Genomic DNA, 11,590 nt, shown 5'->3' with positions numbered 1-11,590 from the left:
TAAATCACTTGCTATTACATATATTCACCAGAAGAGGGCGCTACTCATCAACATGTTATGTTGCGGTGAGTCGTACCAACACAGCATCAGCTAATTCCAAAAAGTTGTCAGCCATTTTTCATTTCATTAATTTGTTTTAATTATGAAAATTATTTCCACATTATTTAAAATAAAATGTATTTAAAATATTTATTATTATTATTATTATTATTATTATTATTATTATTATTATTATTATTATAATTATTATTATTATTATTATTATTATTATTATTATTATTATTATTATTATTATCCTAAAATAAACCACATTTTTGGTTTGCAACTATCTAATAGTCAACTAATCTTTATTTACATTTTTTATATTAATTTAAATAAAATTATAAAGATTTTATTTTAATTACAATTATTTAAAAATGTATTAAAAACATTTTCTTCCAATTATTTCAACTTTCAGTTTGTAAAATTGGTATTTTAATTATTAAAAATAATAAAAAAATAAGTGTGAATTTTTTGTAATTATTAAAATTAATTTAAAAATGTGTTAAAATAAAGTTAATTCACATTTTTTATCATTTTTTGTCTCTTCTATGAGATTATGTTTTTTTTCTGCCACCATTTTTCCAAATCTTGCTAGTCGGTGAAAGCAAGTACGGTTCATCGACTTCCCAACTTTCGTACTCCGTAATTTATGGAAACACAACTTCGCTGACAAAACGTTTCAGTTTGAAACTTTCTCCAGACGTTTTTACGACGCATCTTTGCCTCTCGCCGCCTTGCTCCTAATTAGAGCGCATTACATTTCCACTCAGCGGGTTCTCTCGCTGCTCTTTTAATTGGAGCGGCGTAGAATATTAGAGCTGATAATGGCGGCGTTCATCACAACCAGGGAACGTTAACGGGAAAAAAAAAACATTTGACTTTCCTCGCGGAATTTCGGCGTCATCGAGACATGTTTTTTTTCTTTTGAATTCAACTTTCTCGTTTGTGAAGTTTAGCGGGCTGTGGTTAGTAACGACACACGGCGTCACTACGCCATCCGTGCGGCTAACGCCATCGCTTCCGACGTCACTTCCTCTGTTTAACGACGTCACATGCTGCGGTTGTTATATTTGAAATGCAGGAAAAATGCTGTGAAAAACTGATTCAGTTAGCGTCCGTTTTGGTTAGAGTCCTTCTGAATGACGCTAACCAAGGTTTTGCTGCTTTTACCTGAGAACAGACACGCAACACGGTTCAATGTCAATTCACCGGGTTCGGGGGGGAGTCGGCCATGTAAACAACGGCGTGACGGGTGCATAGCTGACATATTTCGAGGCGACAAAAGGTGAACACGAGCGAGGTGAGAGGGCGTCCTTGCTGTAGGAAGTGACCTTCTGTGAGAAAAGGGATTACACAGTCCTTTAGAAAATCTTCTAACAGGATTTCGACTCCTATTGTGAACTTGAACACCACCTCCCAGCGGTATTCGATAGGCGCCGACACCCTTGGGGGGGTGTACCTCATGTGTATACCGTAGCCTTCACTTGGTTAAAGTAATGATGGCCGCAGTATGAAGGCCGTTTTTAAATGCGTCCCATTTGTGTGTGTGTATGTATACAAGACGAGGCGGGGGTCCCGGTGGTGGGTACCCGTCCCCCATCACATGACGCTTTCCTTTCTTTCATCCACTTTTAAGTAAGTGACACTTTGATAGTCCCTCATGTTCTGCTCTGTTGGTTTTACATTGGGAATTTGCATCGACTCAAAGGTCTCTCACCGCCTCATCTGTCTTTTCACGCCGCGTCAAGGATCCCTCCTTGCCTGAATTGCTGTCTCATGGACTTTCAAGTCTCCTTTTACACTGCGAGAACTGCCGAGGAATCGGATCAGGGCCCGTATCTTTTCTTTTTTTTTCAGAGAAAAGCACACGAGTGTCTGATATGGTAAGCCAGTTGGCCGCATTATCAAAGGCGGCCATGTTTTGATACCGAGTCACACATACGCACACTCAACCGGGATCTGAAGGCTCGCCGAGTCCCGTATCGTAAAGTTGTGCCAACTGCGGTCATCAAGATTTGAGAGTGCAGCGAGGAATTCTGGGTTATTTTTATCCGGGAAAACCTCCAAAGTTAAACACGATTTGTTCTGTCACGCCGGTTGACTTCCAAGTTGTTCCCACAGGGAATTGTGTACATGGAATTAGCCTTTATAAACTGCGGTTTAAAGAGAAGCTATCCACCGAATCAAGTGGAACCTCGGTTAGCCGGATGCTAAAATGGATGCTAACAGAATCCATTTTTCCCATAAGAAATCATGGAAAACCATTCTAGAAATGCAAAAACACGTTTTTATAGTTTTAAAATTATAGTTTTACAAGCATTTATACATAACCCGCACAGAAAGCTTTCTAGATCTTCCAGACTCTTCGCCTCCTCCAGCAGTCTTTCCTTGGATTTCCTGCCTGCCGCCCAAACGGTCTCTGTAATTTACTCCATCCCCAGCATTCCTCCCGCCGAGTCCACTCTGCTGTGATTGGTCGCACTCCCAAGCGCTCCCGAGGACTTCAGGAAAGGAAGGTACGAACAAACAAATAATGCTAATCGCATTATCTGATCCATCGGCATATTTTTAATGCACGTAAAATCATAATTAGAAAACTACAAAAACATTTATGAGGGTCAACCTCAACTTGGCCAACGTAACTTCCGGTTCCGGTGGCCATTTTGTCCGCCAGCTAATAGGATGCTAACAAGGACGGACCAGGATGGCAAAATGATCGACTTTGTTCTTATTTCTGGTTCCATTAATGGATTTCCGGATCATGGAGACGGGCCTACGCATGTATGTTGCTAGTTAGCTAACATGTGGTTGTTGCTTATGTGGTTAGCTACATACTATAAGTCAGGGAAAACATAATTAGACCACCCTTGAATCTTACGTTTTGTGTCCATTTTAATGCCTGCTACAACTTTATTCGTACAAATATAAGTACGAGTTAAATACGATTTTATTTATTCATGTAAGCACTTCAGTGATTTTGGTTATTAACAAGAAAAACATGGAGGTTTCTAGATATCAACTTTTCAATGTAAACTTGTTTGTTAGTTTTAGGTATACGATTAGTTACACATGTTGACGGTTGATTAATCATATGTCGTTACAAAATATTTTGTGAAGTCGGCTACCTACGTGGTTACTATTTAGCTACCTTACGTCGATGGCTGCACGTGGTTAGTGGACCAAAGGACAGCTAGCATCACACATTCCGGACTACACGAGTAGCAGTCGGGAAGCAGAGTCTAAACCAAAGTGAATAAGTAAGAAAAACCAGAAGTGACAAGACGACGACACAGACTCTAAGACGAAGGGAAGCGTGGGGCTGATGGAGCTGAAACACATCAGGACTAACGAGGCCAAGCAGCCCGGGAGGTGAGACGAGAGGACCAACAGGCTGTTGATTGGCTGACAACGTGAAAGGAACCGCGACTTTTTAGTCAAAGAAAAGGTAAATGACAAAAGACAGCGAGTCAACTTTGCTCGTGTGATATTCGTGGACGCTGCAGTGTGGGAAATCACAGCTTCTGTTTTTATGATGGACTGCAAATGGGACATTTAATGTCTTTTTTTTTGCTGTAAAACGCATTCTCTTTTGTGCTATTTATATATTCTGTTACTAAATTCCACAATATTTAGTTTGAGTTATTTACAATTTATTTATTTTTTTATTTTATTTTTATTTATTTTATTTATTTTATTTATTTTATTTATTTTATTTATTTTATTTATTAATTTATTTAATTTACTTTTCAAGTGCTACAGTGAAATTAAAATCTGAAAAAATACGCAAAAACTGTTTTTTGCACATATTTATATTATTATTGTATTGTATGATTATTATATAAACAATTGTATTATTGTTATGATTCTATAAATTATGGCATATATTACGTATGTCATATAAATATGTACAAAAAATGTACTTTTCTTGTAACTAGCTAAGACATACAGTACATACTAAAGTATTGTGGAATTTAGTAAACTCATGAATAATAATAATAATGCTTAAAATAGTCTTTTTTGGGAGTATAATGTGCATTTTATCTTGCAACTTTGCAATTTTATAAAATATATTCTAAGCCCATAAAAGTTGCCGATATGAATAAAATGTATCATTTTTGAGTATATAATTTAAAAACTCCATATTGCGGCTTATATTAGGACAGTAGTATGACATGGTGTAGAATTCCTAATGAAGGTTTCTAATATTTTGGTGACCTTTGGTAGGGACAACAAAGGTGGAAAATATGATAAACATTGTGCTGTATAATGCATAGTATTATTATTATTCTAGTATTATTGTCCAATCAACATCCCCAATCATAAGGTTGTATATTGTAGTCAATGATTACCGTCCACAAAAACTGTCCTCCCTGAATTTGTTCTTATTATGAATCCCGTGTGCTCCTTTGTCATTGTTATTATTAATAACATAACGAGGCGTGGACAGACACAGGAAGAGGCCGACGAGGAGGTGCCGATCGCGGCTTCTACAGAGCGTGAAGGCCGGCCGGCCGGCGGTGGATCGTCTCGTTAAGACAGCCGCTTTATTAGACACCGGGGCCGGCATCGATCCAGGCATGCCGCGCGGCGTCCACTCCTCACCGGGCTGGGCTGGAGAAAGAGAAAGCGTGGATCGATACGCGTGGATTCGATCATGTCTGGAAATGGGAGAAGGTAATTTATTGTAATCAACGTTGTTAAATGGAAAACGTGAGGACAACGCGCCCATGAGGTCCGCCAGGCGAATTACAAGTGGAAGTAACCCTGGAGTCGAAGTTTAAACAACTCCAGTGTGGGCGTTTACGAGATGTAATTGTTATAATGTGTTGCTAATGACATAACGGAAATTTTACTTCAGAAAAATAGGTGTAAACTAATCTCAGGGACTTAGATATAGGTTCTTTATCGAATAATTTTCTTAATGTGTGGGCCTTTACTTCCTCTTCCTGTTTTAGCAGTCGCAGTGGGCGTGGCCTACATATGCTTTGTTTCCATTGGTGTAGGTCTTAGAAACTTCCTCCTTTGTCCTTCAATTAATGTTGCCACTTAGCAGCACGAAACAAGAATCTTTAGTTCCGCCATGGAAACAACGAAAACATACACAATAAATTAATGAACTTATTTCTCAGCTCATTATAATAATGTACAACATTTGAACCTGTTTTTAAGCTTCAATGAAATAAATAATGTATTAACTAAATTCATTAACTGATTTAAGAATTATGCTTAGTGCATTTCTGTAACAGCACTTACAATGAAGAATACAAATAGTATATTTACCAGGTACTTTAATCAGTGTATTTAATTTGTTTTGTGTTTTTACAACTTTATACAGTATATCTGATTTACTACCCTGAAATACTGGTGTCCAAATTTTCATATAAAGTAAAAAAAACACAATTTATAGGATCTTTATTGAATAATTTTCTTAATGTGCCGGCCTTTACTTCCTTTTCCTGTTTCGTTAGCACTCCCAGTGGGCGTGGCCTGCATATGCCTTGTTTCTATTGGTGTAGAGCTGTTGTGATTGAACCCAATGTATTTTAAACCACAGTCAAAACAAATAGTATATTTACCGGATACTTTAATCAGTATTTTTAATTTGTTTAGTGTTTTTATTTAATTAGTCATGTTTTATAATGTGTTGTGTTCCAGTGTACAACGTTATACAGTATATCTGATTTACTACCCTGAAATACTGGTGTCCTAATTTTCATATCAAGTTAGTAATAAAAAAACACAATTTATATCATACAACTGAACCACAAAGAAATTTGAAAATTACATATTTTTTAAAAGTACAATTTATATTATTGTTTGGAATAATATATATTTTGTAATGAAAATCTTGTGTTTCATTTTAATAGCATTGCTTGATGATACAAAAAAGCACAAGTGAGACTCCACAGGGCAGAATATTTGCATAGCATCCATTGGTTGCTACGGTATGCTGTGATGCATTGTTGTCGTGTGGTGTAAGGCAATGGCAGTCAAGTGAGGGAATTGTTATTTGTCGCTATATGCTAACGGTGGCAGTCTTTTGGCAGTTTATTGGTTCTAAAAGTGAGACAAATAGATTTGTATTCAAGCTCAATCAATTGTGTCTCCATATAGTCACATGACCGCAGATAACGCTGACTTGATTGATGGTTTATTCAGCAGCACAGAAATGCATCATCGGTAACACACGCCTAGGCACTTGGGCACATACACACACACACACACACACACACGGCTTCATTTTACAGTTTTTCTGCTACTGGAATGAAGTAAAAAATGTCAGTGAAGAGCTGAGTAAATATCAGGCACGGGAGTTCCTTTCCTCCTCCTCGTTCTCCAGCAGGTAGGCTGGCTGGTAGCGGGTCGCCCCCCTCCCGTCCACCACTTGCAGCGCCGTGTTTCGACACGTGTTGTCCATGCTGCCCAGTGACGTGTACCTGTGCCCGCATGACAACGACAGGCATGAAACGATGATGGCATGGGTTTAAACGTGAGTGTGTCGTTACCCTTTATCGTAGAGGATGCAGTAGGGCACGTATAGCGTCCTCAAGAAGGACCAGATGTCGTGATAAGTCCAGTCCTGTGTTGGGAAATGTCACATATAATGGGATTTGGAGTGATTTAGCATTCAATACACTGGAGAACAAAAAATATCATTCAGAGAGCAGACGTTTGATAGCAAAATCAATGAGCATGATTGAGGATATTAATAACTAAAAGGTCAATTTTAATGCCATTCAATATCCTGAGCGCCTACTCCAGTCTGTTGCATTTGTGTTTTGAGTTGTTACTGACCAGCAAGGGGTTGACTCTCATGTAGGGGGGCCAGCCGGGGTCGGTGGGACACATGGGTGTGAGAGTGACAGAGTAAGGGTCGCTCCTCCTGGTGCCCATCAGGACGGCTTTCAGCTCCGGCTTCCGCTCGTGGACGTCGATCAGGGCTTGGCGGATACTGCCCTCCACAGAGAACAGATCCAGGTCGTACCTGGAGGGGGGGGGGTGTTGCCAGATAATGAGTGATAATGAGGTCCTACAACAAGTGTGGCCCCGGGGGGGCATTTTCAGTCCTTGGCTGCTTTTTTATTGGTGCATGGGACATTCTAAAAATAGAGTTAAACAAAAAAACGATATATTTTTTTTAAGCAAATGCAGCAAATAAGAAATCGACAGTGATTTTACAAGAGTAAAGTCAAAATATTGAGAGAAAAAAGCCATCATCAAAGAAGAAAAAGTCGTACATTAATGAGCATAATTTAATTTAAAGTATAAATAATATGAGAAACAAAACAAATTAAAGTTGTAATTTTTTGAAAATTAGCTTGTGAAAAAAGTTAAGGCAATAAAGTCAAAATATATATATAAAAATATATTATTAAAGATATAATCACAATTAAATCACAATTATGACAAGAAAGAATAAAAATGGAAAAAAACTGTAAGAATAAAGTAAGAATATTAATAGAAAAAGGTCCGAATTTTACGAGAATAAAACAAAAGAGCGCGAGAAAGAGACTGACAAAGTGTGTGACGAAGGATAATGAGGCTGTTCAATTGTGATACTGAAGAAGACAACTGGTTTTCGTTCCCAGGAGGTGCAGGAGGACAGACATGAATGGAAATTACGTAATGATAAGACCGCGGTGGACTCGTACTCGGTCGTCATAAACAGGGTCGACTTTAACGAGTTCAGGATAGGAGAAGCGACCATCCTGTCTTTATCACCGTTACCTCAGAATGACTTCATCAATGGCGTAAAAGGGGTTACACTCCAGTTGAGTCAGACTGGGGGCAAACAGTGTGAATATACTGCGACTCATAAATGTACTGTATATGTTCAAGTACCCGCTTTGAATGACTGTAAGCACTTCACCTTTTTATAGTATCCTGGAGGAACCTCTCCATTTCTGGGAATGGGGAGACGATGCGGATGTAAAGAGCTTTCACCTTGTCTTTACTGTCCGGGTAGCGCCTGAGAGCAGCGAGAGAGACAAAGAGAGATGTGGCGTTAAAAGGAATAAATCCCAACAGAAACCGAGTCGCGGGACTCGAGAATCTGGCCGAGTGTGTCTTGGATTTTTTAATTTTTTTGTCTGGGATCATTCGTCTTGTCGGGTGTCCCTCTTTACCGCTTCATAGCGGCGTAATAGAGATGCAGCAGCGCCGTGCAGTCTTTGCCGCCGTTAAAACCGACGCAGACCTCCTCTGTGGAATACTGATCCAACGCCGCCTCCATCGTTTTCAGCGCCGACGCAACTTTGTCGCCAAGCGGTGTGCCTGCGGGAAACATTATTCAAGAACGTTTTGTACGACAAATATCATCCTCTTCAATGTTAATCGCTTTTGGAATTACGAGTTGAAATCCCTTGACTGTGTATTTCTCTCACCGCTGTTGGCTAGCGTGTACACCTCAGCGGTGGCGATGGACACCGGGTCGGTGACCAGCGGCACCACGCTCCCCTTGGGCAGCTCGTCGATCAGATGCGCCCGAGCTTTGTCCACCTCCTCCTGGCTGTTGGAGTCCAGGACCAGCCTGACTCTGTGGTAGTTGCTCAGCCAGTCCGGGTAGGAACCGAGGGCGACCTTGCGGCCCCAGGCGGCCTGCAGTTTGGTGAGCACAGGGGCGATTTGGGCCTCATCTGCGGCCACAAACACCTAAAACGGTTGATCTGTGCTTAGTTTATGTGCCATAAATATCAAAATATAATATATTATAAAGATTTAATGGCTCTTACCTCTCGAGTGTGAAAGCTGGTACCTGAACTCGCAAAAAGGTGTTCCAACCCATTAAAGGCTTTTTCCATGAGGGATGGTATTCCCGGAAAGATGTACACGTTATGCACACTCACCTGGGAACAACAATAAGGAAAACTCAACTTGTATCGAGCCGGTGTGGTGTGGCGAGGTGTCACTACACCAGTAAAGTAGTTCTTTGGCGGAATAGTTGTGTCCCATTACATGCATTCTCACCTGCCTCTTTTAGCTGTTTTTATATCTTTATAATATACAGAAAAGTATATATTGCCGTTTTCCATTAACATGTTTTAAAATGTGAGTTTGTGACATCCTAACATGGATTTTTTTGGTTTTGTTAAATGACAGTGTTGTCAAAAACAGCTCCTCTCCACTTTCTCATGCACTCCACAACATTATTAAAGGTAAGTTCTTCGATATAATTACTTTGTCCTTTTTGTGGCACCAGGAAAGAACCCGCAGAAAAAACGACCACATGTAGTTCACCCACCAGTGGATAGCGAAGAGGTTTTCCAGTCTGAGGGTCCGTTCCGTAGTTGAGTTTCGCTGACCGGGGCACCATGGCCAGCTTCATGAACGCACTGTTTTTGTCCGCTTTTCCAAAGAACTCCTCCACCAACCGGGAAAGCTCAGGATGGGGATAGAGCTCCTCTTGGAAGGCCATGGCGACGCTTTCGAAGGTGACGTCGTCGTGTGTGGGACCGATGCCGCCGGAGGTGATGAGGTGGGTGTGCTGAGATGAAAGGAGGGCCACTTCCTTGGCGATGACCTCCTGGACGTCCGGTATGACCGTTATACGCTGCACGGACACGCCAAGCTTCCTTAACGCTCGCGTGAGGAAGGTGCTGTTGGTGTCCGCAGTGTGGCCCTGAAAGAGACGCAGCGTCTGTCATTTGTCACACACAAAGACTTCAATCATGACTTCAAGGTCTCGCTGGATGAAATGCGGCCGGCGTGTGCTGAGGGCGAGACATGACATTGGATAACCATCAAAGACCGCTTACACTATATCATCATATTCATTTATTTATAAAAAATACTACAGAAGAAAAAAGCACTTGACAATAGCTGCAACCAACACAGCTCCGAAGGCATCCATGTTGATTCTGATGTAAACACAGGTCGCGTGTGTGATGTCACAGTGTACCGTGTCGCAGGCGGACCTCAGGGTTTCGCTGTATTAACAAACAGATTCTACCTTGAGTATCTCGTCTCCGATGATGAGGATGGCTGCAGTCGGAGCCTCCCGGTTGGCTTCAGAGGTGGACATGGCCACTTTGCTGAGTTGAGCCGCCAGTCTCCCCACACGTACCTCCGCTCGACTCAGCTTCAAAAAACCCGAGCTGGAAGACACAAGGACATAAATACTATTGCGCATTTTCTGAATTTCTGCATTCACTAAATAGTACTTCCTGTGTATTGTTGTGGTGTCATTCCAAAATGGGATTTTTTTCCCTTGTTTTGCTATTCAATCAGGCGGTATAAGAAAATTCCGAAGAAGTGAAGCACATTGAATACTTTCCAGATGCAGTGTGTAATGTATTGCTGTTCCAACTTTTTCCAAGGGATTTCCAAAGATTCAGGGGACACTTTGACATGTATGAGTATATAAAAAATATATAAAAACTTACATTAACATGAAGAATCCATGCGGAGTACCTCAAAACCTTGTATTTCCAACAAACTTGTAACCTTGTAAGAGACACATAGGGTGGGGGGCATTACTGATTTGTACATTTAGCATAACACGGTAGTTATAGCATATTGAGTGGTACACTGCTACAACACCTGTATGCTATAATGTATTTGCGATGTTTACTCTCTTTAGTGGATGGTGACTTTTTCCGATCATTCAAAAGTAAAGTAAATATGACGTAAAGGGCTTCGTTATCACGTTGTCACCTTGCTTCTATGGTTACATGACCCTGTCTGCGAGGAGCACCGTTAGCTATAGGTGCACAGCAGCCGATAAAACGTCATTATACTTCGTTCAAATCGTGTTTTATAATTCTATAATCATTATCGTAATACCAACACCGCGCACGATAAAGCTGCTCATGTGTACAGAACACACTTGCTAAAGCTAACACAACTTACTGGTGTCGCATACAGTCCTCCTTAACAGAGAGCTGTCATTCAAATGACGTCGCCAATCCACCACCAATCGTAAACAAGACATCGCTTCCTGGCTGGGGGGAAAGCCAATCACAGGTACGAAAGCGGGTCTTACGCTCCTGATATGCGGAAGTAAACAATGAGGCTCCAGTCATAAGTGGAAACACTTCTAAACATATTCGGCAAAACGCTTACAATAATATAAAAAATCTTATCTAATATATTATATTCTACACACTTTAAACATTACTTCGTTACACTTCGTTACACTGTTCAATCACTGCGAGTCTTCTTCTGAGCAGATTTATACTAAAGTGTAGGTCGGGCGCCTCTATTGGTCGGAGGAGGTGCTACAGCTACCCTGTCTAATTCATTATTGTGTTATTTTGCCTGGCCTATGGATGGCGCAATATTGTATGTCTAAAAATGAGACGCTGCTGCCATGCAAGAGAGTAATTAAATTTGGAATAGGCTTTTAAATAGACATGATGGGTTCTAAGTTTGAGGCATTCCACTTTCAGCATGGCCCAATAGTTTTGTTTGGATTAAGTTACTGTTTACCTAATATTAACGTCAACATTAACTCTTGTAAAAAAAAAAAACAGGTGCAGAAAACTAATAATTGATTAGCCCAACTGCTGGATATACTGCATAATGTTTTGCACACACAGAAAATCAGACC

General features: G+C 40.4%; 1 protein-coding gene across 2 annotated transcripts; it reads right to left on the bottom strand.

The window, feature by feature from the left end:
• Nucleotides 1–6,066: 6,066 nt before the first annotated feature.
• On the bottom strand, nt 6,067–10,960 carry flad1 (flavin adenine dinucleotide synthetase 1). 2 transcript variants are annotated; one of them, XM_058085691.2, is made up of 11 exons: nt 10,891–10,960; nt 10,425–10,485; nt 9,992–10,136; nt 9,284–9,661; nt 8,775–8,888; nt 8,427–8,694; nt 8,169–8,316; nt 7,913–8,011; nt 6,838–7,027; nt 6,549–6,622; nt 6,067–6,479 (listed from the first exon to the last, which is right to left on the bottom strand). In XM_058085691.2, the coding sequence occupies exons 2-11, from the start codon at nt 10,430–10,432 to the stop codon at nt 6,344–6,346; spliced, it is 1,560 nt and encodes a 519-aa protein (XP_057941674.2). In that variant the 5' UTR covers nt 10,433–10,485; nt 10,891–10,960; the 3' UTR covers nt 6,067–6,343. The 2 variants fall into 2 exon arrangements, with proteins under 2 accessions (XP_057941674.2, XP_078654236.1); XM_078798110.1 differs by lacking the exon at nt 10,891–10,960 and adding an exon at nt 10,582–10,884.
• Between the last annotated feature and the right edge of the window lie 630 nt (nt 10,961–11,590).

This window comes from Doryrhamphus excisus, linkage group LG17 (genome assembly GCF_037039965.1).
Source record: "Doryrhamphus excisus strain RoL-2023G ecotype Guam linkage group LG17, RoL_Dexc_Guam_v1.1, whole genome shotgun sequence".
Classification (NCBI taxonomy): Eukaryota; Metazoa; Chordata; class Actinopteri; order Syngnathiformes; family Syngnathidae; genus Doryrhamphus; species Doryrhamphus excisus.
Note: the sequence above shows the minus strand (reverse complement) of the source record. Positions and strands in the feature narration are given on the sequence as shown.